The sequence below is a fragment of the Eublepharis macularius genome, chromosome 12 (genome assembly GCF_028583425.1).
Source record: "Eublepharis macularius isolate TG4126 chromosome 12, MPM_Emac_v1.0, whole genome shotgun sequence".
Classification (NCBI taxonomy): Eukaryota; Metazoa; Chordata; class Lepidosauria; order Squamata; family Eublepharidae; genus Eublepharis; species Eublepharis macularius.
The window spans coordinates 60,668,405-60,696,182 of NC_072801.1; the positions used below are offsets into that span (position 1 = coordinate 60,668,405).

The 27,778-nt window shown below is 46.2% G+C and overlaps 1 protein-coding gene across 1 annotated transcript in view; it reads right to left on the reverse strand.

The window, feature by feature from the left end:
- EPS8L1 (EPS8 like 1) overlaps positions 1-27,208 on the reverse strand; it is a 33,628-nt gene extending 6,420 nt beyond the window's left edge. The window contains exons 1-17 of the mRNA XM_054994775.1: positions 27,109-27,208; positions 22,989-23,039; positions 21,218-21,258; positions 18,571-18,629; positions 17,275-17,436; positions 16,978-17,127; positions 16,473-16,555; positions 14,385-14,524; positions 13,115-13,167; positions 11,843-11,969; positions 11,137-11,225; positions 10,961-11,035; positions 10,270-10,418; positions 8,886-9,027; positions 8,379-8,407; positions 821-914; positions 165-335 (exon numbers count right to left, since the gene is read on the reverse strand). Of these exons, the coding sequence (XP_054850750.1) occupies positions 165-335; positions 821-914; positions 8,379-8,407; positions 8,886-9,027; positions 10,270-10,418; positions 10,961-11,035; positions 11,137-11,225; positions 11,843-11,969; positions 13,115-13,167; positions 14,385-14,524; positions 16,473-16,555; positions 16,978-17,127; positions 17,275-17,436; positions 18,571-18,629; positions 21,218-21,258; positions 22,989-23,005 (1,581 nt within the window). The 5' untranslated portion in view covers positions 23,006-23,039; positions 27,109-27,208. The remainder of the gene's footprint in view (positions 1-164; positions 336-820; positions 915-8,378; positions 8,408-8,885; positions 9,028-10,269; positions 10,419-10,960; positions 11,036-11,136; positions 11,226-11,842; positions 11,970-13,114; positions 13,168-14,384; positions 14,525-16,472; positions 16,556-16,977; positions 17,128-17,274; positions 17,437-18,570; positions 18,630-21,217; positions 21,259-22,988; positions 23,040-27,108) is intronic.
- Between the last annotated feature and the right edge of the window lie 570 nt (positions 27,209-27,778).

Genomic DNA, 27,778 nt, shown 5'->3' on the forward strand with positions numbered 1-27,778 from the left:
TGGGCAACCCTGAAGTCTAGCGTTGTAGCAGTTTTTAAAAAGCTCTTTCTATCCCATTTATCCATACCAAGCATAATTTTTGATCACGTTCTATCTATCAGGCTTCCCGCTACTTGTCTTTTCCCTAAACTAAAAGGGCACCTGCTTGCTCCAGTCCACCGTACCGGTGCTTGTGTTTTCGCAGAGTTGGTTCCATTGACTTGGACAGTTCTGTTGTGGTCTTGTGGGTTGCTGTCATCTCCAGGCAGAAGTGGAGTAACAATATTGTAAGGCACATAGCCAATTTGACTGTACTGGTTCTGAACTTTCCACCATTTTCTGCTGTCATCCAGGACCTAAACAACAACAACAACAAATGGAATACCCCTCAAGCTAAGCCAACATGAAATTCCACCAAGTTCTCACATCCTTTGAATCATCAGAAAAGTCCCAAACTAGGTATTGAAAGAATCCCCCAAAGTACTAGCATGATTTTTAAAAATGTCTCGTCACTCCATGCATATCCACATTGATAATTTGTGGCAAATGGCAGGAGGAAGAAAGGAAGGAAAGAAATGCCCAATTTACAGTAGCTTCCCTGCTTAGTCGCCTAGAGGTGATTTTTGCCTCAATGCAGGTGACCAAACCAATGTCCCATCCAAATTTAGCACATCCTTTGTGGCTCTGAAGGTGATTAGCATATTTTGGGCAGAGCCTGCACTGGAAATTGTCTCCCTGCCTGTACTCCTCTCTCCCAGATGGGTGGCGGCAGCGGATTTTCACTAAATATTGTGATGCTCTCCAAGCCGTGTCCTGCCTGTGGCATGAGATGCCGACTCACCTCCAGCACCTCTCCTTGAAGGACTGACAGCTCATTGCTGTTTCTGGCTACAAAGTCGTAAGTGCAGCTTACTCTCTTGATCACGTGCTTGTGTCTGTGGGGAAGGGAAAAAAATGCAATGCAGGGTATAAGCTGGGAGGCCTAGGAGCTGAGCATTCATTTTATAAAATGATAAGATAGTTTGGAACTGTTACGGTGTTCTTTTATATTGTGTTTCTTCTTTACATATTCTGTAAATCAAAACGTGGTCTAGAAACTCTCCAGAAACATAAATCAATCCCATGAAGTATATATTTAGTGACGATCGCATGGAGACCCGGGACTTTGGGTACAATCCTGAAGTTCAACAGTGGCCACCTCTTAAGACTGTGTGTAAACCAGAACACATCACCACCACCTTCAAAGCGTGAACTTGGTGGCTGCGCCTCCATCACTAGGGGCAGAGAAACGGAGTCGCCCACAGACAAGTTAGGCGGTTCTGCATACTTAAACTTCGTAGGTAGAACGGAAAAATATTACAGTAAACGCTTTGTTAATTGGCGTCCATGTGGAATGGGATTGCCAATTAGAGCTGTTAACTAGTAGTGGTTGCAGCAAGCAGGCATGGATGTTTGCTGCTGCCTGGCTGGGGAGAGTAGGAGGTTTTCCAACTGGGTAGTTAATAAAGCTTTTCCTATGAGTTGGTCAAGTAAAACATAATAATTCCGTCCCTCACAAAAACAGTCTGATAAGGAAGGACTGAGCATGCTCATTGCCTTAGAAATTTTGAGACCAGCTGAGTCCATTAAAAGGGGGACAAAATCAGAGATTAAGCCGGCCCATTTTTCCTGTTCCCTCAAAGAGCTTACAATAACCTTGAAAGGGCTCTAAGTCGAGGGAGGGACAGGATTTCCCAAGTATTTATCTCCTTACCTACAATTCCTCATACTTTCCTCCATCTGGGTTTAATTAATTTTGGCCATCGCTTTGACTAGAAAGAGATAATGTGTCCAGACACTCTGTCCAGTAGTTGCATGCATATAGGAGCTGCCACAGAGAATTAGCACAAGCTAGTGGCTGAACTAGGGAGAAGGGTGCCAGCTCCAGGTTCAGAAATTCCTGGAGACCAAGAATTGTTTTTCTCTGAACTCATTAGGTTGCAAACCACTGGCGCTCGGCCTCATCTGAATTATGAAAAAAATAACTATTTGGGTGGGGGGGGGGGGGAGGTTAACCCTGCTCCCAGGTAAGAATGATACTTTATATGCAGATAGTGCAAAAATGGGGGTGGGCAGGCTGCATATTGGCAGCTGGTCTTATACCAGGGCAATAACAAACAGGAGTAATAAATGGTGCAAGGAGGGAGAAATGGAGTCAAAGCTGAAGGGTGGGAGAGAGGGGAAGTGGAGGCAATGGGGGAGAAATGTTGTTCCCCTCTTCCACGAGTCCTTGAGGGACAGCATCTTGTTCATATAACAGAGAACGAAAAAGACAAAAGAAGAGCATCTTGTCTACCTTCAGCAGGGCTTTTTTTCAGCTGGAACGCGGTGGAACGGAGTTCCGGAACCTCTTGAAAATGGTCACATGGCTGGTGGCCCCGCCCCCTGATCTCCAGACAGAGGGGAGTTTAGATTGGCCTCCGTGCCACTGGAGGGCTGGAGCAGTGCGGAGGGCAATCTAAACTCCCCTCTGTCTGGAGATCAGGGGGCGGGGCCACCAGCCATGTGACCATTTTCTCCAAGGGCAACCCACTGAGTTCCACCACCTCTTTTCCCAGAAAAAAAGCCCTGACCTTCAGTATCTCAAAAAATTCACGTCAGTGTTTGGTAATTTGCAAAACCATTTAAATTAAATTCAGTCGATCCATCAGGAAAAAGGGTGAGTTGGTAAATCAATTAAAATTCTTTAATCTACCAGGAACCCGAGTTTTAGATGATTTTTACTGAATGCACATTATATTCATGCAACCCCACAAGCATACCTATGATTACCTCTGTTTTGAGGAAATGTGTTAATTTAAAAAATGCAAGAGAAGGACAGCTCAAGCTAACACTGTGCGATATGCCAGCTTTTAAAGTTTCTGCTAGGAAGCAAAGTTAGTCAAGGGTCTAGTTGAACATGTGCCATTTCACATACCAGAAGTTCTCAGAAAGAAAGAAAAGAGTGTTATGATAGGAAGGAAGGGAAGAAGTGATGGGAAATGGCCAGGAACAAATAATATGAGACAGTGGCCAACACCAATTGCAACTTTGCGCCTCTCTCATGCAGTAGATGGTATTTTCTTCTAGAGAAGAATCCCTCATGCTGCCATTTTGAAGGCCCCTTCCAAGTAAGACTTCATGGTGGCCACAGTTGAAATTGGTGGGACAGATATTTTTGCCTCAAAGAAGACAGGAGAAGAAGAATGAGAGCCATGTAGTCCCTCCACCTCCTCCCCCATCCTACCTTAGCTGGCTGCCTAGAGTCCCCATCTTGGCTCTCTTCTGGGCGCCATCTTTCTTTTAACAGCTGTCCTCTTGTTTTCATCCTGTTATATTTTCCCTTCTGCGCCCATCACCAAAGCTTCTGTCCTGCGCCACCTGCTGCCCTCCATCTGTGACATTTACCAGTCCTGACTGTCTCTCCTTCCCACCTAATCCCAGTATCGAGACTGTCTACCCCATTGCTCTAACTCACCAGATCCTCCCATTACCAGTCTCAATGATTTTGCCCTAACTGACTCAGGCATCCAAGTGCCCCTCTCATCCCTGCTTCCTTCTTGAAGTAACTCAGAAGTCCTACCCCCTTACCTCCCCTTCTCTTTCTGATCTGCCCTTTTGTGCCTTATTCCCAATTTGGATGGAACCAGGGCTTTTTTTCAGGGGGAACGTGGGGGAACGGAGTTCCGGAACCTCATGAAAATGGTCACATGGCTGGTGGCCCCGCCCCCTGATCTCCAGACAGAGGGGAGTTTAGATTGCCCTCCGCGCTGCTCAGCGGCGTGGAGGGCAATCTAAACTCCCCTCTGTCTGGAGATCAGGGGGCGGGGCCACCAGCCATGTGACCATTTTCTCTGAGGGTAACCCACTGAGTTCCACCACCTCTTTTCCCAGAAAAAAAGCCCTGGATGGAACCTTCCTTTTGTTTAGCTCACTTCCCGACAAGTTTGCCTTTGTTCACCCAGCAACTGAATCGCAGTCAACCAATCTAAGGAATGGGTTTTGTAAGGGTGGAAAAGTTCACCGAATCCTCTTGAGCCATGGTTTGCATTGTTTTGGGTGTGTTCTTTTTGGCTGCTCTCCTATTCTGCATAAAGACCTTGCTGTGCGCTGTTCAATTCCAAGGAACCCAGGTTACAGCGCTTAGCAATTGCCAGCCAGTTCTTAGCTCTGCATTCACAGAACGTAAAACAAACAGCGCTAATTCTGCAGGGATTCTTCAGTGGCTGTGAGACAGTCCAGAAGTGCACTGGGCCACCCCAAGTAGCTTTCAGAGTGAAGTCATGTGGACATAACTGGGAATCCTCCTTGGCTTTGCTTCTAGCACTGCAAGCAATGAAACTTTCTGTGGCACATAGAGAGACTCTGTGAAGGATCTTGCTCTTAGAACATTCACATGAACTGTGTTAAGACCTAGCATGCTATTCACTTGAAAAGTCGAATGTGCACTTGCCTCTGGCTCCTCAGGGCCAAGCTACAAGTGACGAATGGCACTTGAACGGCAAGTGAACAGACTCACGAGTATTCCTCCCTGTTCACTTGTGCTCCACTTGCGCTCCACTTGATCACTACCAAGTGGAGTGCAAGTGGACAGGGAGGAATACCCATGAGTCTGTTCACTTGCCGTTCAAGTGTCATTCGTCACTTGTAGCTTGGCCCTCTGATGTGCAAGAACTACACAGAAGCCGCTGAAAACGTTTACTGGGTGGAGAGGAAGTCCCTTGTAGTCTCTAACCACATAAATAAGTCCAGTGTTACCAGTTCTCCTCTCCACATTTCCTAGAGAGTTGATATTCACATGTGGTCAAAATCGAAGGCAAGCCTCCTTCACTGAACATGGAATCCTTCAAGGAAGTCAAAGCCTTTCTGTAAAATTTTATCCAACACTTCTTCCAAGGATCTTAGGGAGGGTATATATTGTTCTTCCCTCCTTACTTGATCCTCATGCTGGTTTTTTTTGATTGGGTGGGTGGGTCAGATAAGTTAGAGAGTGCCTGGACCAAGATCACCTGGTGAGTGAGCTTCCTGGCTGACTGGGAATTTGAACCTCAGTTTCTCCTCTTCTGCTCTGGAAATGTAACTATCACACCTCATTGGCTTTCTGTGCAAGCCTGAATGTGAGAGAGAGAGATCTACCACTGCAAATGAGCGGATGGGTTCAAGTGGGGTGAGTGGATTTCTTGCGGGAAGGCAGATGAAAATGCAAGCATGTGTGAAGAGATACACAAGTGTAGAGGCTGACCACACAAACCGGGTTCTTGTGATCCAGCCCAAAATCTCTGTAAGAGTCTGGAGGTACAGGATTCTTGTCATGTGACTACAGCCCAATCACATGAGAGCTCTCCCTGATAAGAATTCTGAAGGCTCCTCCCACCAACAGGTAGAAAAAGCTAGAGGGGATGGAAATCACACCGTGGAGTATAGTTTGTACTTCTCCCCCGCCCCTTTTCTTCTTTGTAGTTCATTTTTCCTTGCAGAAGGGAGGGGGAGTAGTAGGGATATGCTATTATTGGGAGGGGGGGTCAAAACAACAGGACTGAGAAAGCTAACCAGTGGCTCTGCCACCACTGTGTGGCTGACTGCCAAATTCTCAGTGGGTAGAACTCTCAGGAGGTGACTGTGGCAACTAGCAACAAGTTCTTACTCAAATTTCTCTGAATTTGAACTTCCAGCATTTGTGTGTGTGTGTGGGGGGGGGGGAGAAAAGCCTGTCAACACTGGTCTTTTCTTTTATGCTTTTAGTGCAGAGAAATTTGCATTCTTAAGGTTTTCTGGGAAGGGGAGAGCCACAGTCTTGGCACATGATTGGAACATTTCCGCGACTGTCCAAGGCATGAAAAAGTTAAACAAACACACAGTCACCCCTATGGACTGTGACTTCTTCATATAAACATCTCATCATAAATACTTGTGTGAATCCACCCAAAGTCATAAAAAGGGGGTGAGGTCACTCGTCTAGATTGTTTCAGTGACCCATCATAGTCTTAAATTCAGGTATATCAATCTTTTGTCTTTAGCATTTAGACAGTTCTGCCTCACAGCCAGAATTTCTAGTTGGGCCAGAAAAGAGGCATCCGGTTTTCATCCGTTTGAAGAATGATGGGAGACTCCACTCCCTCCATGACACAACCTGCCTTGGTGGGCAGTCATTTCCTCATTTTCATGGGGTGTGTATAGAGCTTATTCCACTGCGCTTGTTTCATTTCAGGTATCTGTCGACGACTCATCTCCTTTTCCTGGACTGAAGATCCCTCAGCCACTGGGGGTGCTTGGACAAGTCATTAAGGACGGATTGACATTACAAATTTGAGCTGGCTTCATATTAAAAACTCTCACCCTGGGGGGCGGGGTGTGTGTCATAGGAATGAGTGTTTCGTGGGCTATGTGCAGGGAGTGGCTAAGGAATGTTTAACACATTCTCTGCACCTGCACCAAACTACAACTCCCAGAACTATCTGGAAGATGCTATGATACACCTAAAACTGGTATAGAAAGTGGTCTGCAGTACAGACATGGCCTGTCTCTCTCAGCAAACTTATTTCTCAGGGTTGTTTATAGCAAGGACAAATGACATCAGTGAAAAGAGCTACAGAAGCGGCTAATCATAAATTAATAGCTTTGAATTACTGAATATTTTATTTCAGCTTGAGGACTTTCTTGATCTTGACGTAGATGAGGACTCACGGGCCATTCAAAGAGCAGCAGCTGTACATAAGTACAAGGTACAAACTGGGTCTGGGTGCTGCATCAAAAGCCCTCACCCTTCCTTGCTATTGGATCGTAACCCTCTTCACTGCCTGTTTTTGAAAGTTGGTCTCCCAAAGAGCAAAGAGGATTAGAAATATGATTGTTTTTTTTTAAAAAGCTGTGATTCATGAGGCAACTTGTATTAATTCTGAGTTTGGAGGTCCGACTCCTCATACCACGTCGCAACGGCTGCACAGATTCTGAGCAAGTGCCTATTTGAGGAAGTAATTTAAAGCATCCCCTCTCCTGCATCAAACAGGCTGCTAATCACCTACCCTAAGCCCTACCTGCTTACCCCAGCTACCTGCCCCTGTTGACTTATGTGGACCACCACCAACCCAGCTAAGCTCTTGCTCTCTCCCCAGTCTAAATCCCTTCTCTGGCTTCCCCGCTCACCACCGGACCCAGCTAGTCTCGAGTCGACACAGATAAAGAAAGAGACAGACAGACAGACAGACGGGAAAAAAGCAATGCAGCATTGATTTAAATTTCCCACGAACAAATGGCCTTCAACTTTCTCCCCATCCAACTCTCTTCAAAACCTCCCTGGCACATAGCCAACCCCTCTGTTCTCTCCCTTCTTCAGATATCCCCATCGACAAGTCCTTTAAAGTCAAGCTTTGGCAAATCCGTTAAATCCTATTCCTTTACGCCATTTTTCTGGCCTGAAACAGTCCCGGGGAATTGATGTTTGCCCTATTGCAAATTTGTCCCTCACATTTTGGACCCAAAATTGGCCCTCCAGGGGCCTGACAACTGCATTTTAAAAATAGTTGGGTGATCTACTTAGGATCACCCAAGCTCCAAATCTGGTTTAGCCTTTAGCGCCTCACACACAGGTCGCTCTGACCTCTGCGATCAAGTGTTGCCTCTTGTGGTGCCAAGTGGTTTAGTATTGGTAATTGTTTTCACCTTGCACCCTTGGGGTTATGAGTTCAAGACCAACCTTTCCCCATGCCAGGAGCCAGAGGGAGTCTCCATTTTTTAAAGGGAAGAGAGCATAGCTCAGTAGGAAAGACACACACCACTTGTGGAAGACTCCTGATTCCTCCTCTGGTTATTTCCAGTAAAAAGAGCAAATGTGATAGGATCGGAAAGTACGTCTGCCGAACACCTTGGAGAACCAATGCCAATGCAGGAGAGGGCATGACAGAAGGCAGTACAAAGCAGCCTTGGATACTCATATGCCTTTCCACCATTGCATAGAGATCCCTGTCTCCAAAATACATACTTTTTGCAATGGGGGGAAACACACATTCTGTATGCGGCAACCATATTTTTACGATTCATGTGGTCTCATGCTTGCCTTTCCCAAGTGTACAAAAAGAATGAGGATAAAAGGGCTGAGGTTAAGCTTTTCAAAAGGCAGCAGTCCTACAGACAGCTGGCATTCTATGGCTTTTGGTGCGATAATGCAGGAATTGGGCTAAAGAGGCACAATTATGGAACAAGCCAAGAGAGCCTTTCCACACCTGAAAACCAGAAAACTCACAGGCTGGTTTTGCCTATCTTCCGTTAATCCAATTTCTCTTTCTCTCCCTGACCCCCTGCTCCAAATCCTAACTTCCAGCTCTGCCATTCTTAACACCATCAGTCTTCCAAGACATCCCACAGTCAGTGGTCCAGATACTTACCCGTTGGCTGCAATTGTGGGAGCTGATTGCTGAAATGAAGAAAAGGGAGAGAAATAATGAACAGTCATTGCAGCCTAAAGCTCTGCTCAAAGCAGGATCCCTCCCAATGATCACACTCAACTAATCTGCTCTGAACCATAAGAGTTTGTATCCTAGCATTCTGCTCAGCCAAACACAGAGCCTTTTTCCAACAGAGGAAGGCTCCACTCACAGATGAGAGGAGTGGTAGAATAAAGGCCATCACACATCAACACTGAAAAAACTTGGGTTGTCTGAATCTACTGTTAGAGAGACCCAAATACAGAATGCATATGGCCTCGTATTAAAAATACACCACAATGGATTTTCTGGGCAAGCCAGGAGGCTAACACCAGGGGGAAAGAGCCCAGTTCTCTGCCAGTTCCCTTCCTGCATTGAGTCACAGCTGGACGTGATGCTTCTACATTCTCACCCTGGACATGTTGTTTGCACTCACTTGCCCTACCTGTTTTTCACCTTGATGCTCACCTGGGCACGACGCTCTTCGTGTCGGTGCTGCATCTCCACTGCGTCTTCCCAAGGCTGCCCGTAAGCGTCCAGGTGGGGTGGCTCCCAGCCACTCTGGAAAGTTGGGGTGTAGGAAGCTGCATATTCCCGGGGGAAGTCCACTCTGGATGAACCGGCAACATAGGCAATAATGAAATCCTCAACCACACACCTCAAGCCACAAGTGTCAACTGCCCATTTCCTGATTGCCTCCCCCAAACACTAAGAATACAGAGCATCACTGCCCTAGACAGAGAGTTCCATCTATACCTTGTGGCTAATAGCCACTGATGGACCTCTGCTCTATATGTTTATCCAATTCCCTCTTGAAGCGGTCTATGCTTGAAGCTGCCACCACCTCCTGAGGCAGTGAATTCCACGTGTTAATCACTCTTTGGGTGAAGAAGGTCTTCCTTTTATCCATTCTAACCTGACTGCTCAGCAATTTCATTGAGTGCCCACAAGTTCTTGTATTGTGAGAAAGGGAGAACAATAATTTTCTCTACCTTCTCTATCCCATGCATAATCTTGTAAACCTCTATCATGTCACCCCTCAGTCGTCATTTCTCCAAGCTAAAGAGCCCCAAGCGCTTTAACCTTTCTTCATAGGGGAAGTGTTCCATCCCTTTAATCATTCTAGTTGCCCTTTTCTGCACTTTTCCCAGTGCTATAATATCTTTTTTGAGGTGTGGTGACCAGAATTGTACACAGTATTCCAAATGAGGCTGTACCATTGATTTATACAGGGGCATTATGATACTAGCTGATTTGTTTTCAATTCCCTTCCTAATAATCCCCAGCATAGCATTGGCCTTTTTTATTGCCGTCGCACACTGTATTGACATTTTCAGTGAGTTATCCACTACGACACAAAGATCTCTCTCTTGGTCAGTCTCCACCAGTTTGGACCCCATCATTGTGTTAAGTCAATCTGCCTCAAAGCCTTCAAATGAATCAATCTGCACCCACATATTGACAGCGTAATGCCTGCCTGGGTCTAATTTACCAGAAAAACCTTCGAATTCAAGTGCAAAGTTTCCAGTGACAGCTTAAAGAGCTCAGCTGTTGTGCCTAGGCTATCAAGCCCCTCTGTGACATCAGAGCAACTCAGCCAATGAGTGAGAGGAGTAAGGAGCATCTTCACTGCAAAGCCCATAGCTGATTAGCCAATGGCAGAACACACAGAAAATTTAGGGGTTAAGTGGAAGGTTTTAAAAATCGAGAGACCTGAATGTCGAGAGGGAAGAATAAGTAAGCCAAGCCACACGCCATGGGAGAAAGTGTAAGCAAAATAAATGGTGAGGGAATATATATTAGCAAATTAACACCACACATATAGAGTCTTTCCCCCTTATGTATATTGTACCTTGCCTTGGTCCAGTTTTCACCTAGTGAATGCCACAGCTCAGCTTCCCGTTCCCCCAAGCAGCTCCGCAACAGGGTCACAGCCTCCAGGGTCAGCAAGGGGCTGCGTAACTCAGAAGCAAATTCTGGTCCCCCAGAAGACTCGACCACCTGAAATAGCATACAAGGATCAGTACCCTGAACTCCTGGTTCTCTTATTCAAGCGCTTAACTTGTTCCCCTTTGAGAGAATCCTCCGATTTCCCCTCCGCACTGAGCCAATGTTCACATACAGCGGAATCATGTGATACAGATTGTACCATGTTGTTCTGCGAGAGGGGCCTCTTATAAAAGTCGGGTATTGCAAAGGCATCTTGCATGCAGAAGATTAGCTTGTATTTCAGGCTAGCCTGACATAGCGGCTTTCTATGTGCAAGGAGTTTTCTAAACATACAGTACACCCAACTCCTGTCAACACAGGAAAAACTGTGCTGTGTGATTCTGCTCTTCTTGTCAGCTGTTCTACTAGACCATAATTAGAGTACTTCTCAACAGCCCACAGCAAGATACTATTCTGCAGTTTCCCTTCCTCCAGTCAAAATTTATCCTTATCCTCCCAGCAGTTGAATGAATTATATCAGAGGGGTTGTGAAAGCAGAATTTTTGAGTTCTTCATAATTTCCCAAAGGTTCAGCTACCTGACACCTCACTCACCATCCTCAAGGGACCAAAGAGAAAATGTATCAGCTCCTCTGAGGAAGGGTTCATAATGTTTGATCTGAGCCGTGCCTGGGTAGGGAGAGAAAAGAAAAAGGATAGTCTGGTGGTTAACACGAGCCAGGCAAACCGTTTCCACTCACTGGAAAGGAATACGTGTCCCCTACACTTACCAGAAGGCTGAAGGAATATTTCATCTTAGCCAGAGTGTCTGCAAATTCTTCTTCAGGAGGGGGCCGAGCTCGGAGGGTCAGGAGCCCCTCTGTGAAAGTGGCAAAGTAAGAACAACACAGTATGGGTTAATCTGGCATGGCAGTTTGGGATACTGAACTTCTACCTCGTGGTCCAGAATCCATTTTGGATTCTGGAAACTTCCACAACAGAGCAGCTTGCCACACTGGTGCAAAAGACTCTTTATGTATGCACCCAGCATAGGGTTGCCGACTCTGGGTTGGAATATTCCTGGAGATCTGGGAATGAAGGCTGGGGAGGGGAGAGATTGGGGAGGGGAAGGACCTCAGAGGGGCATAATGCCATAAGGTCCCACCCTTCAAAGCAGACATTTTCTTTGAGAGAACTGATCTCTGTCATCTGGAGATCAGTTGTAATTCAGGGAGGTATGAAGGCCGCATCTGGAGGTTAGCAAAACTACTGCAGCATGGTTTCATGCCCGTATTGGAGGCCTGTATGTGAATGCATGGACATGCTCTGGGAGTAAAATCTGAACTTGCAGCCAAAATGCCAAATGGAGCTGAATGCGGTGGCCTTCTGAGCACCATCATCTATGCCCCATCTATCCTGGCTTCATCTGGCAGTTACACAGCAAGTGGGGGCGGGGGGGGGCCTTTGCTCTGTGGGAGTGGCGAGCCCATCTCTTACCGCCTGGCTCTCGGCTGCGCCCCCTTGAGGAGCGCTTGCGTTGATCCAGCACACGGAAGGCTTCAGCACACTTCTGCAGCTTCCCCATGAAGGCTTCTATATCGTCAAACACCCGATTCAGCAGCTCCTGTCAGAAGCAGAGGGTGTGCGTGTGTGAGGGGCGAAAGAAAGAACGACAAAAAAGTAGCTCCAGCTGGACAGCGTGTGAGGAGAGACCCATAAAAGGACGGACATCAGGACAGCGGCACCTTAGGTTTTCTTCAGACTGGAGAAAGGAGCTTTGACTCTGGGAAGCTTATGCCCTGAAAATCTTTTTGGTCTCTAAGGTGCCATGTTTCTATGCCTAATTTGGGTCTCATGGAGTAACCATACTATTTATTGTTATGTATATATTTATAATCCATTTTCAATGGGGGACTAAAGCAGTTTACAACTGCTTTCTCCCCTCCATTTTATCCTCACAACACCAACAGCCATTCTCTGAGGCAGATTAGGCTGAGTGTGTGTGACTGGTCCATGGTCCCCTAGCAAGCATCCGTGGGCCGTTTTCATACGTCTTACCATCCACAGAAAATTGCTCAAAACTCCCAGAACGACGGTGTCTTCCTGGCGCAATTTCCCATAATTTCTGATGTCATTGCGCTATGAACCAGTCATGACAGGAGATCGCACCAGGAAGACACTGGCGTTCCAGGAGTTTTGCACAATTTTCCGTGGCTGGTAAGGCGTATGAAACCAGCCAGAGTAAGGAGTCAAACCTCCCAGATCCTAATCTAACCATACACTTTAACTATTGCATTATGCTGACTCTCACACCTTAGGACTTTGTATTTACTCTGCCTTACAGTATTGTTGTGAGAATAAAAGAGGAGGGGGGATCCCATGTATATCACCCCGAGCAAGTAGAGGCAGGGGCCCATAACTTTGCACATGGTCCGGCACTGATGAGCAGTAGCGGGTTGGCTTGTGTGCTATATGCAAAGAATGCCCTGCAGCTTCCAAACAGTATCTCAACCAGGAAGAAAATGAACAGGTATGGCTTTCCTTAAAACTGTTCTGCCACATAGTGAAGAGTTGTGCCTGCTAATGCTGCTGCTGAAAGCTAAGGACATCCATAGGGGGAAAGGTAGTCTATTCTATCGGGCACGTTCAGATGTGGAAGAGGCACAGGCAGATCCCATAAATCCTACCTCCATGGCAACCCCTCCCACTCTCTGCAAATCTAATCACTCTCCTCTGATTTTGCAAGCCACACCTTTCCAGCTAACTCACCACATCTTGCTCGATACGGATGAGGGCCAGATCGGGTTGAGTTGGTGAAAGGCCTGGAAGCAGAAACGGCAAGAGGTTAGAGAAGTCAGGGCTGCCAGACTGCAACCCAGAGACCACGCCTGTGTCTTTAGCAACCTCATAGCAGGGAAAGAGCAGGCAGCTCCAACTTTTCTTGGCCCACTCCTCCTCCAGACATCACCATTCAATTTATCATTCATAAATGTGCCCAAAATATACTAGCTACTGTACAGGAATAAAACAAACAGATTCCTGCCCACAGACTCACAAAGAGAGAGAGAGAGAGAGAAAAGGAGAGAGGGAGAGAGATCTTAAAATAAATCCAAACCCTGGAAACAAGAAGAGGACTGGGGGCGGGGGAGGACTGAGAATAAAAGAAAGCAAAAAAGAGTTAAAACTACCAGCAGTCCTGCTTAGATTCAGATCAAAGTTCCAATTAAATGCAGGATCCCATTTCCAAGAGTGGCTCACCAGATTCCTTTGGTGACTTGTGGCACCCTATAGACTAACATGTTTTTATTCTAGCATAAGCTTTGATGCAGATGGAAAGCCCACAGGCAGGGCACAAAGGCAATGGCCATCTTCTGCTGTGACACTCCGAAAACTGCTACTCAGAGGTACACTGCCTCTGAACATGGAGGTTCCATTTAACTATCATGGTTAATAACTGAGGGCCTATCCCTCTGTGAACTGGGAGCCATGGAACTCCCAGTGCATGTCTGGCTTAGTCCTCTGAGACAAAGAAAGGCAGAAGTGTTCACCCTACTGAGTATAAGGTGCTTACTCTTATATGTGAATACAGATTGTGGCAAAAGATCTGCAATTACAATAAAAAGAACTTAAAGAAAAAAAAAAGTTAACAGCCCCAAGGATGCTTTAAAGACTGAACAAAAGACACTAGGGAAAGGATTTTAATTCCTTCTTCTCCTGCTTCTTCCCTGGGTCAAATTGCCCCTCCAAAGTTGCAATTAGCTTTATGTTGGTGGGAAGAGAAACCACTTATACCTTCTTTCCCCTTTCACAGAACTAATTGCGGTTTCAAAGGGGGCTATTTAAACCACAGAAAAGAATTAAACCTCCTCAGAGCCAGCGGCTCTTCTCCAAGCTGCTGTTTTTTTAACAGCCACAGAAGACCCTAACCATTGCTCCGTTGCATGTCATCCCATCCATTTACTCTCATTTATACTCTGCTTTTCTCCCCAAGGGGGACCCAACATCGCCTCAGGGGGCCTGCTGGGCACCAGGCTCTCACCACTAGACTGCTTTTCATCTGGATCCAGTCTAGGGGACAGGGGGGCGATGACTTTTGTCCTGGAAGGCACCGGCCTGGGGGGCTGAACCGCAGTGCACAGAGACTCTCTGCTCTGGTTGCCCAGCCATTTCTGGGTAGCTCTGCATAGGAGAAACAAAGGACAGCAGTTAAGGTCAAAGGGATGAAGAGATGAGCTAGCCTCTCCCCGGGGCTGTTCTAGGCCTCAGTAGCCCCAGATGGAATCCTCTATTTCGGGCTACTCTATTAGACAACAGAAGAATCCAGGTCTTCATAATGCCTTAACCCTAGGTGCCCCATATCCAGATCAAAGCAACGAGAAAAGCTTTTATTGCTTAGTTTCATACCAGATTGCTGGGCCAGTGAAGTAAAGGATCAGTGTTTATGTTGCAAACACGCAATGGGAATTTTCTTCTTCTAGGGCTGCAAACTTCCAGGAGGGCCTGGAGATCTGTAATTATAACTGATCCCCAGATGACAGGGATCAGTTCCCCTGGAGAAAATGGCATCTTGGGAAGGCAGACTCTAAGGCTCTCTGTAGTCTGGAGAGCAGATCTCCAGGTCCCACCTGGAGGCTGGCAACCCTATCTGCAAAGGGAGTTTATCGTCTTGGGGGTTCCTACAGTGTTAGGACACACACACCCTCTCCAAAAAGCTGGAGAATCTGGTCTCCAGCCCACCAGCCCACTTGAACTCTAGAACGGTTTCACAATCTGTTTGGGAGAAAGAAAAGGAGGTTTCTAAACATTTTGAAGAAATAAAGGTGTGTGTTAAGAGCAGCTTCTGGAAGAGGTGCTTTTTGGCATAGCCCTTTCCTGGCCTGCTGGAGCTCATTCCCATGGTTTTCCCTCCCACCCAGCACCAGGGTTACCCTCATATCTAGAAGGGGAAAACCATGTCCAGGAAAAGGGGTGGGCTGCAGTGAGAAAGCAGAGTAGGGAATGCGCTGCTCTCATTCCTACTGCTGTGTCTGATGGCCATTGTTTCTTCCCAAAGCTGGGTTTCTTTTGGAAAAGCAGCTATTAAAAACAGCAAATTCTTATCAGGGGCCCAGCCAAGACCCCAAATACGAAAAAAAGAATCTCTCTCATTCTTAAGATTTACAAACTTTAGTGGGATTTCAGAACTTTGGGGGGCATTCAGAATTTTCATAGAATCATAGAATCATAGAGTTGGAAGGGGCCATACAGACCATCTAGTCCAACCCCCTGCCCAGTGCAGGATCAGCCTAAAGCATCTCTGACAAGTATTCATCCAGCCTCTTCTTGAAAACTGCCAGTGAGGGGGAGCTCACCACCTCCCTAGGCAGCTGATTCCACTTTTGAACTACTCTGACCGTGAAAAAGTTTTTCCTAATATCCAGTCGGTACCTTTGTGCATGTAGTTTTAGCCCATTGCTTCGCGTCCTACCCTCTGCTGCCAACTGGAACAGCTCTTTGCCCTCCTCCAAATGATAGCCTTTCAAATATTTAAAGAGAGCAATCATGTCCCCCCTCAACCGCCTCTCCTCCAAACTAAACATTCCCAAGGCCCTCAGCCTTTCCTCGTAGGGCTCAGTCTCCAGACCCCTGATCATTCTTGTCGCTCTCCTCTGCACCCTCTCGATTTTGTCCACATCCTTTTTAGGCCACCCCCTCTTTGCACTTGCCATGGCTTGACAGTTGATGGAGAATAGCTGTTCTATACTGTTCTTGCTGCCCTCCCATAAGGATGGCATAAGCATTATAAAATCCTGGATCCTAGATTTCTCCCGCAATCACATAGCAAACAGGAACCAGACCTAATGTTAAGGAGTTGGCTGGTGCCACTGAATGCACATTTGAGTATGTGCAGCATATCTAAAGAAATTTGCCTTGTCTGGAATGCTGGTTGTATGCCCTAGCTTTCTTACTTGTGGTTTGGGGGACATTCAATGACAGTGTTGCATACGTGGTGGGCAGCAGTGGATTAAAGGCTCAGAAGAACCACTGCATCAGGCTACAAGTAAGCGCATGTGCAGCTAAGTCCCAGATAAGCTTAATTTTTCCCTTTCCCATCCATTTGGTTTTGCTGATATGTGGCTCTGTTCACCTGAGTGCCTCTTTCCTCAGGGCGTTACCCCCAGACTTGAAGTCCGTCAAAGCGCTGCTAACATCCTGCTGGATCAATTCAGCCTGGAGAGGGGAGTGAGAAGAAAGTGAGTCAAAAGACTGAGGAGGGTAGACAGAATCCACCTCCTCCTCTTAAAAATAAAATACACTTTAAGTAAAATTCCTGATGACGGCAAAGGATTGAACTCAATGAATCCATGGAGTTATCATCAACTTTTGTGGCAGATCTGCAAGGTTCGGTTTTAGATTCATGAGTGGCTATTACCCATGGCAATGAAACAGAACCTCCTGTTCAGAAGCAGGATACCCCTAAAAACCTATTGCTGTAGGGTAACAATGGGGCATGGGCGGGGGGAGTGCTTTGGCCTCTTCTCATGAGCCTTCAGGAAACACCTTATTGGCCTCTGTGGGAAACAAGATACTGGATTTGATGGACCTCCGGTCAGATCCAGCCAGGCTCTTGCTGCTGTTGTTAATGTTCTTACCCCAACATGGTCACACTCAAAGAAGTAGACCTCTGGTTTGAGCTGACTGGGCTCCTGGCACACAAGCAGAAGCAGGGACCGGGCACGTGTCTCAGGTCGGACAGCCTCGCAACGAATCACAGCTGCTAATCCATAGTTCTCCAGCTCTTCCTGGGGAGGACAGGGGACAAAGTCATCAAGTGCCATGCCAGAAAGCCTACATGGGACTGGGGCTGGAACAGAGAACCTCTTCTCACCACCACCCTCTTCTCCATCCCCATAGATGCCCTTCAACACTTCCCTTGCTCGCTCCTTTACCTTGGAGTTTACGTCCAAGAGTTTAATGGCTGATCCATTGACTTGAAGCAGCATCTCCTGAGCCCAGATCTTCCCTTGGGCATCCATAACAGACAGTTTCCTTATCGTATCCTCCACAGTCCTTAAATCATCCTCTTGCCCAATGGAGAAAGTCACGAGGTGCTGGAGGAAGCAAGAGGGACATGGGCAGGCAGTGCCTAGCACTGAGATCCATTGTTAATTTCACTCCCTTTTAAAATGGGAATCTTGGGGGAATTAACAGGCCACCTTCTCAGGAAGGCATATTGTCCAACACTATTGGTTCTTCCAATGCAGGAGAGTCTGGGATGTGTTCTAGAGTACATGCATGTGGCCGAGCATGCACATGTAGCATACACATGAATGGAGGTGTTCTAGAGCCAGCGTAGGGCCAAGCTACAAGTGACGAATGACACTTGAACGGCAAGTGAACAGACTCATGTGTATTCCTCCCTGTTCACTTGCGCTCCACTTGATCACTACCAAGTGGAGCACAAGTGGAGCGCAAGTGAACAGGGAGGAATACACGTGAGTCTGTTCACTTGCCATTCAAGCGTCATTCGTCACTTGTAGTTTGGCCCGTAGTGTAGCGGTTAGAGTGTCAGACTAGGGTCTGGGACACCCAAGTCTGAATCTCCACTCTTGCTTCATGTGGATTCTTCACTCTCTCTCTCAGCTTAATCTACTTCCCAGGGTGGTTGTTGTGAGGATAAAATGGAGGAAGGGGGAACAATGGTATAAGCTGCTTTGGGACCCCCATTGGAGAGAAAATTGGGGTATAAATAAACAAAGAATCTTTCTATAGAGTCTGTGCAATGTGCAGAGATTTCTTTGTCTGAAAGAGGTTTGTTCTAAATATCTCTGATGATTAAATACCCAAATGACCAATGATCTCCCTGCATTAGAGCCCATCTCCCTCATAGGGACTGAAATGAGAAATTCAATCTCAGCCATAAGCTTTCCTGAAAGAGAGCTTAGACAAACTCATGGACGACTGGTATATTTACCATGATGGGCAAATGGAATGCCTGTGTCCAAAGGCATCTGAACACTAGCTGTTGGCAAAAAGCCTCTTGCCTTCTGGCCCTTCTTTTCAGAAACATCTACGGTGCCATTATCAGAAATAGGATGCTGGACTAGGGTCTGGCATTTGTTCTGACCCATCGGAGTTCTTCTGATGCTCTTGCGCAAGGTGTCACACCCAGCCCACCCTCCCACTCTGACTCACTAAATACATATCCTCCACCCAGAGAACCCACAAGACTGCAAGTCACCTACATTGACAGCATACTGGGAGACGTCCGCCATGACGACGCTGGAATATTTTTTCCTCTGCTCTGCAGAAAGAAAACATTACATAGGCGGTGAAATTGCTTTGTAATGTTTACCTGAGGTAGCAAGTTAAACCAGGTTGTTCAGTATCAGCTATATATATATATATATATATATATATATATATATATATATATATATATATATATATATATGGAAGACTTGAGAATAGAAAGTATTCTTTTCCTGAGAATAGAAACTCTATTCTTTTCTTAAGAATAGAAACTCTATTCTATTCTTGAGAATAGAAACTCCTTTTTTAAAACAAAAGGGTTATATCTGTAACTGATTAGATGCAGAGGGCAAGATCTGTGTTTTGTATAAGTCTTTTCCCCATAGGGTGACCTCTATTGTAGTAGCAGGGCTCCTGTGCTTTTAAAAACACCATAGAAGAGAAAAATCCAACAGATGAAGCCTTCCTTCCTGCAGGCTGAGGAAAGCATTACCTGTTGAACATGTCCCCAACATGCAGCTGTTCAGGGATAGGAGATCTGCATGGGGGATTAGAATCATATGTAAAGTTCCACCCTCCATGTCAAATAGTACTGGTTCTCAGGGCTTTTTTTCTGGGGAATGAGGTGGCGGAACTCAGTGGGTTGCCCTCGGAGAAAATGGTCACATGGCTGGTGGCCCCGCCCCCTGATCTCCAGACAGAGGGGAGTTTAGATTGCCCTCCGTGCCGCCAAGCCAAGCGGCGCGGAGGGCAATCTCAACTCCCCTCTGTCTGGAGATCAGGGGGCGGGGCCACCAGCCATGTGACCATTTTCAAGAGGTTCCGGAACTCCATTCCCCTGCGTTCCCCCTGAAAAAAAGCCCTGCTGGTTCTGATTCAGGATCATCCAGTTTAAAAGGCCTCATCTTGAAACCCAAGGATCTGTCCCTCTAAGGAAGACATTTCAGTTGTGAAGAAGTCATTACCTTGCCTAGAGCCAAGGGAGATAATTAGCACTTGTCCCTTGGGGAACCAGTTTGGCTTGTGAGGACCTCATTCACATAAAAGTTAACCCTTCTTTTTCCTTCCTCTGACTACTCCCTCTGCCTCCCAAGCACGTTAGTAAATATTAGATTTTAAAACCCAGTAAACAGATTTCCAGGGTTCCTTGGGGAGGAAAGGGGTCAAGGGACCCACAGTGAGCGTGAATGGGTAGAACGATCATCTGGCTCAGTTTGTAGTAAAGGAACAAAAGTGAATTATTGTAGGGAGGGAGCGATTCGCTCATCTCCGACTCAGGTGATAACAACTGCACTTCTGCAAGAAAACACCTTTCAGCACTATATCACACACCAATATGCCAGGGGTGGAGGAAGCCGCAGCAGATAAAACCAATCCCATAGCAGCAGCTCTGCTCTGGAAAAACTAATTTTCAAACCAATTATATTGTTTATGACTATTACAGCCACCTCGGCCTCCATTGCTTTTTACCGTGTTTGGGAAGCAAGTGGACAGATCCCCATCTACTACAAGAAGCTTACAATCTAAATCTTGCCGGTGGGGTGAAGGTGGTGTGTCTTGCTAATTTGTCAGTAGTTGTTATATGGAAGCTGAGCAGCTGTTCAGAGCACTGAGCCACAAAGATGGATTGCTTCCAGGCACAGCCTGCTTGCTATCTGAACTGAGAAGTGAGCTAGATGCGCACACCCCGCCACAGGACTGGCCCATGGGCTTTTGGCACCCCAGATAAACTATGCCTTTGTGCCTCCCTACCTTCCATCTAGAGAAAAATGACATGTCAAGAACGAGCTTTTGCCTTTTTTATTTGGCCTTTAAAATGAACAATCTGAACATAAAAATTGATATTTTAATGGAGTTTAAAAACCTCTAATCCATCTAATTTGGCACCCTTCAAGCTGGGCGCCCTAGGCGGCCACCTAGATCATCTTTGTCGTTGAGCCGCCCTGCCCCCAATCAATCAGTTAGGAGAGAGACATGCTTATTTCTTTAGACATACACAAGTATGGTTGTGGTTCCTATTTTTTTTTAGAATAAATAATTTACAGATAAGCCCAGAAGTTTCTTACTCTCTGTTGTATCACACAATGCAATAAGCAAGAATAGGAAAGGAGTTACACACATACTCTATCCATCCTTTCCTTATATTAATACTCCATCCTACTAAACAAGTTGAGGGCAGCGAATGGGGGGTGGGGATGGATGGTAGAGAGGATTAATCCACAGGCTTTGTGAAAGTGGTGGGTTTAGAAAGAGCCCTTCTAAAAAAATTCACGAACGGAGATTGATGCCCAAGAAGCAGCAAGAGGTAATGGGTTGAGCGGTTTACTCAGAACAGGAGACCGACCTCCAAGGGACTGAAGCTGGTTGACAGTAGAACTGCTAACATCCTGGAGATCTTCCAGAATCACAACTGATCTCCAGCAGATATCAGTCCCTCAGGAGAAAGTGGCTGTGGACTCTGTGGCCTTATGCTCTGTTGAGGGCCCTCCCGTCCCCAAACCCTGCCTTTCCCAGGCTCCACTTCCAAATATCCAGGAATTTCCCAACCCAGAGTTGACAACCGTAGCTGACAGGCCCCTCCCCCTTCAGCTTTGAGCCTCTTCACTACCCAAACATGAAGAAATCCTCCCCAGAACTCACCATAGATGGATCTGGCACTAGGCTTGGGGACGTCACCATAGCTGAGGGGAAAAATAGGGGAGTTCAGTTCAAGCTTTCCTCTCAGGCCATTTATCAACCCCTCACCTGCTGAGGCCCTCTGGCTTCTAGAGACTCCGGGAGCCCCTTTACTTCTAAAGTCCTGGTCTCCTGCTGTATTCCACAGGGCCCACATCTCATCAGAGGGAAAAGTTATTTTTATTTAAAACATTTATATGCCACCTTTCCATCTAAATAAGTTCCCCCAGCATTTATTTCCCCCCTCCTCAAGTGGGTACCAGGGTGTGCTGTACTGAAGGGCCTGGCTCCGTCCTTCCTCTTTCAGGGTTTTTTCCACAAATGAGTTCCTAGGCCCTAGGCCGTTTCCAGATGGCTTACCTGAAGCCGCTCCATGCCGCAATGTTGTGGATTGTGCCAGGGAAAATGTGAAATATCGCGTTTTCCCTGGCACGATCCACAACATTACGGCATGGAGCGGCTTCAGGTAAGCCATCTGGAAACGGCCCTAGTTTAGGTTTTTTAGGTGTTTAACCCGCCCCCGCCCCCACAAGTGGGCTCAGGACGGGGTACAACAGTCATAAAATACAATTGCATAACAAATTTTACAAAAAAATTCAGCAATTAAAATCATATATATACAAAAACCTCCGATGGGCCAACCTTGGTGCTCTGCATATATCCTCCCTCCCTCCATCTAGCAGAAGCAGAATAAATTATGTAAAGCAACAAAACGTCTGGAAAACATTGCAGAATGTAAACAGGCTGTAAATGTTGCTTTTCATGGTAAAAAACTGCACTTCCTTAGTGAAGAATGTTTAATTCTTATATATTGAAAACTGCAAGGTTCTCACAGGCCCAACAATAGTGGGATTTACAGATCAAATGAGGTTTAAGGAGGAATTTGGAAGAAGAAAAGAGGCGGTGGATTAACAGGCAGTGGCTACTTTCCCAAAAAGAGACGCGTCAGTATGTTTCTGCAGATTTCTGGAGATTTGGGGTAGTGTCTGGGGAAGTTAGAGTTTGGGGAGGTGATGACAGAGAGTCTGCCCTCTGAAGCTGCCATTTGTTCCAGAGAAACTGACCTCAAGTAGACTAGTAAACAGTCCAGTAGCACCTTTAAGACTAACCAACTTTATTGTAGCATAAGCTTTCGAGAGCCACAACTCTCTTTGTCAGATGCATCTGACGAAGAGGGTTGTGGCTCTTGAAAACTTATGCTACAATAAAGTTGGTTAGTCTTAACGGTGCTACTGGACTCTTTACTATTTTGCTACTACAGACTAACATGGCTAACTCTTCTGGATCTATGCTCAAGTAGACTGGAGATCAGTTATAATTTCAGGAGAAATTCAGGCCCCATTTTGTGATTGGGAACCTGCTAAACTCCCTTCCCTCCTCAAACTCCACCTGTTCTAGGATTTACCCCCAAATCTCCAGGAACTAACCTAGAGTTAGCAACCTTGCCTTTCCCACCCTTGCCTTTCCCACCCATTGCCTTTCCCACCCATAAAAATTTCAGAGGGTTCCAAGCAAACATGCTTGATTCGCATGGAGAAGCGTCCATTCCAGAAGCAGCATAAAACCAGGGATTAAGTGCAATGTTCACTGTGATGGGCACCACTTATGTTGTGATGCCCTAGGCAACTAGTTGCTTAGCCTGCCTACACAGTAAAGCTGTCCTTGGAAATATTGCTGTTTAAATCCGAGATCAATAGGGGCTGGATAAGATGATAATCCTAGCAATCATTCTTACCTTCCTGAGTCGCTCATGTTGCCAGTGGCCCACTCTGAGATTCAGCACAGCCTGATAAATTTAAAAGGAGAAAGTTACCACTCTGTCCACTGGGCTAGGGAAGCTGCTAGTTTTTGCCATACGCTTGGTTCACAACCAACTAAGAGTACAATTGCTAGCTTCCATTCCTCTGAAAGATGCACAGTTTCAGAATTCAAGGCAAGCCCTTGCAGAGCAGGAAACTCTTGATTTCAAGCACTCATCTCTTCCTCCTGCGACTTACGCCTTTGCCTTGTTCTGGTCAGATCTACCCTTGGCTAAGATTTCCTAAACAATGATGCTGGCAATTAAGGCTGTGTAAAAGCTGACTTTGCTAGATGAGGGGCAAAACTTTGCAACATGACATCCACCTGTTTTAAGCTTATTTGTACTGCATTCGAAGACAACGGTGAAGCCCACCATACTTTGAATGATCTCTTAATTGAACAGATGAAGCTGCCTCAGACTATTGGATCATCTGGTAGTGCATCTTTATCATCATGTCTGAATGGCAGCAGTGCGCCAGGGTCTCTAGCAGGAAAAGATTTCCCCCAAAACCTGAGATCTTTGAAGTGGAGATGCCATGAAGTGAACCAAGAACCCTTCTGCAAGCCTAGCAGGTGCTGTATTGCCAAGTCTACTGATAATGGCTATATGTTGGTTTGCCACATTGGGGAAAATAGCAGCATTGTGAGCCTGGTTCGGGTCAGGGAAAATGGCTTAAATTCCTCCTCCTTTTGTGTTGAGGTCCCAACCTGAGCCCTGCCCCAGCGGCGAACCTATTATGGGAAGAAAAAGCATTGCAAGCACCATTCACAGACATCCCCCCCCCAGTGTGTCATACTGGGTTTGGCCTGCTCAAATTGCTACTACCTTCCCTTGAAAGTACAGTTGCCAACTCCGGTTTTGGAAATTCCTGGAGATTTGGAGGTGGTGCCTAGGGAGCTCAACAGAGGTTTGATATCACTCTAGGACTTCCATTTCTCCTACACTCTATAGTACACCATAGAGTCTAGCTTTCAAAACTGCCCTTTCCTTCAGGGGAATTGATCTACAAAGTCTGGAGATCAGTTGTAATTCTAGGAGATCTCCAGGCCCCATCTGGAGGTAACTCTGCTAGAAAGTACTAACCATGATGGAGAAGAGACACCCACAGCCTTAGAATACTGGGCCTTCCTAGTCCCCCATTCTCATCACCTTGTTCCTTCTCTAACCCACCAGTTGCATCAAAGAGCCTCCTGGCTCTCTCTCAGCCCTCCTCCTGCAATAGACCCTGATGTCTGGCCAAAACCAGGCAACCAAGTGCCAATGTAGCCTTCAGTTCTGTAATAAAGCCTGTCTCATTCCCCCCCACCCCCGCACCCCAACCAAGGAAAGATAGCTCTTGCCCTACTTAAACACCACTGTAGTGGGTTAAAGCGCAATACAAGGATTAGCTTGGCCCTCCACCCTTCAGTGCATTCTTACAAGTAAGTTTGATATTCCACTCTGTGCTAAATGCTTGTTATTCTGGAAAACTTAGAGCACTAGGGGTACGTATATGATCCCCCCCCCCCAAAACCTCGTCAGTTGCCACTGCTCTTCAGCTTTTTGCAGCATTCTTTGGCACACCTGTTGCATTTTGCTCGACAAGGTGGCTTTGTTTATTAAAGGTGGAATTCTACCTTCTTGCCTGGCTGAGTGTCATAAATCCTGGGGCTAAGTAGACACTCCTCCCTTGGCCCATAAGGGATTTGGGGCTGAGCGCCAGCTAAAGCAGCGATCTTGGAGTAAGCATTTGTCCCTCCTTGTTCTAAAATTTGCTTATAACCCAGCCAGCGATTTGCCAGCTCGGCAATTTGAGCTAAGGTCCGGCAGCAGTGCGGGAGTGTTTGCAAAAGGAAGCCGAGTTAATATTAACTCAGAAGGATAACATGAGATGGGTGGGATGCTTTGATCAGGTGTCTAGCTTAATAGTCAAAAAGTGAAAATTTACTGCTTCAATACCATCTCTTCTTAAGGTCTGGTGAGCTGCCAAGTAGGAACCCCCCCTCTCTTTTTTTTTAACAACTAGGGCTCCTGTACTTTTAAAATTAAAATAATTCCACAGAGCTGTATCAAGGTAGAAATTCAGCTGGTGCAGATTCTCCCACCTGCTGTTCTGTGATGTGATTCTCACCATCTCCAACCATTTTTTTGTTTTCCCTGCCCTTCTTAGGAGAGGCAAGTGGCCACCAGGGATAAACACCTTCTCAGTGGTAGCCCCACAGTCCTCCTGCTTTCCTGTGGTGGTGGAAAGTGCCATCAAGTCATAGCTGACTTACCAGGCCAGTATTTATTTCAGCTGTTGTTTTAATTTCCCCTCCACTTCATTGTTTTGTTTTTGAACATATTATGATTTCAATTGGCTGCTGTTTGCTGCTACTGTTGAACGTTGCTGGGGTTTGAAAAATTGCTTTTAGTTTTTAACTGCTCTAGTGGATTTCTGTGATGGATTGGACTTTATAGAAGCTGTTTTAATTTGGCGTTACCATTGGGAATTGCCTTGGACAGTTCCAGTATAAATTTTAAATAATCCTTAAAGACACAACAGTTGTGACTGAAAAAGTGGTGGCTACCCTATTCCCAAAGAGTCTAGGACATCACTATGAGATATTGCTGCTCTCAAAGGTCTGAATGCGATTGCCTGGAAGGAACTTGATTTTCATCTAGGGCTGAGCCCCGGAATCTGTTCTGAAAGTGAAGAGCTGTTTGTGGGATGTGCAAAAGGAAGTAAAAAGCAAGCAAATAATGTGGAAGCACCTTAGAACATGTGCCGAGTATTTTTTTCCTCACCACAGAGTAACTTCAACCAAATGCCCAGATATAGGAGCAGGAGCATTCCTTGTAGCACCTTTCTGAGAAAATTAAGAAATGCCCACATATGCTATTACCCCAAATCACCTTGAACCCAAAAATCCTGGCTCTTAGATTCTCAAGTTCTTACAGGTCTTTAGTATCTATACCCTGCCTTTCTATTCAATAGGGTACAATAATGGTTAACAGTTTTGAAATCCAGATCAAAATACATTTTAAAACAAACCAACCAGTCATCCATAACCCTAAAGAAAATATGTTAAATACCTCTAATCTGCTTTAATGCCAAGCAAAAACAATGCCTTGCGCCTTGCCCAGGAAAACTCCAGAGTTTCTGGCCAGTTATCAATGCTTTTATTTTTTAAGGGGAGAGGGTAGGTGCCGAAGTTCTCTCCTGCATACAATCATGCCCCTGGAGTGCCCTTGCCCCAGTCCTGGTTGTAGTCATTCCCCACTGGGCATTCACTGGGAGGTTCTCTCATTACTAAAGGCACTCAAAGGCAGCCCTGGAGCACAGCTGTGGTTCTCATAGGACCTTTTCTCGAAAAACCAGGAATCCCCCAGCTCTGAAGCAAGCATTTCAAAATAGTGGGCCACAGAAACCATCACCAGAGGGGTCCGAATGAATGGCAGATCAAGCACAGGTGGAAACAGAATGCCAGGGTTTCTCACAACACCCACTTGAATGGTCTGTGTACCCCCCTTATATATATGTGCTGCCAAGTTACAACTAATAGTGATCCTACCAAGGGGCTTTCAAGGCAAGTGAGTGGCGGGAGGTGGGGGTTTGCCATTGCCTTCCTCTGCAGAGTCTTCCTTGGTGACCCCCCATCCAAATACTGACCCTGCTTAGCTTCTGAGATCTGAGATCAAGCTGTACCATATCATTCAACACCCCCATACCCGCCTTGAGGACACCCAATTCCCAGCATGCCCCCACTCTTCTAGTTCCCCCGCCCCTTTGTGCTCCCACAGCAGAGAATTCGGGATCTTTTGATATAACTCACTGGACTCTCGAGTCAAATTCTAAAATCTGGAATCCCAATCTTTCCTCCCCTTAAGGAGCAACAGCTCCCGAGTATCCTAGAGTCCTGTTTTCTGTCCCCCCCCCCCAATTAAAATCCTCCATGCCAAAGGACTTGAGAACCTTGGACTTCCAAGTTTCTCTCCCTCTGCTTAATGGGGTTTCATCTCAAGAACCCCTGTTCTCAAGTTCTTTGGTGAGATCTCACCTCCCACTGAAGCCCCGTCATACATTTAACCTTACCTTAGATATTAGCAGATAATAAGCCTACGCACTCAGTGGCTTCGGAACCCCTATCATCTCACCATCGGGCACGAAACTGGTGGCATCCTGACCTGACAGGCAGAAGTTAGAAACTGTCTGTATGATTTGATTTCCTCAGCAAACAAGCCTGCCACATGAGCCACACCTCTTGCATACCTGGGCAGGTAGCAAACCCTCAGCTGAGCTGCCGTTGAAAAAAATACTGTAGCTGAAACTCAAGCAGAGGGAGGCACGTATCTGGGGCTGGACTGCTTTTGCAGACACTTGAGCTCAGTTAGTTGGCACTAAAAGGAAACGAGGGACGTCAAACAAAACATGCACATTTTGTACATTGGAATTAGGAGTGTTATGGAGACAGTTGCGTGCAGCTCTTGCACACATCTTTAGCTGAACAGCCACATGGTCTGTGCACTGGGAATTTGAGATGAGTTTCACAGTGCAGATGAAATGCCCCCCTTTATGATGGTTGTGCATCTGGGAGATTTTCACAGAAGTTGTATGCTGAAGACTACAAAGGAAATCTTCCAGTATTAGCAACTGTGTCACTTCAAAAAAAACCCTTTCAAAATTCAGAACTCTTGCCTTTTATCTAAAAACTGTATTGATCTGCTTCCCTAGAACAGGTTCTAGCAGGAGATGGGTGGTGGGT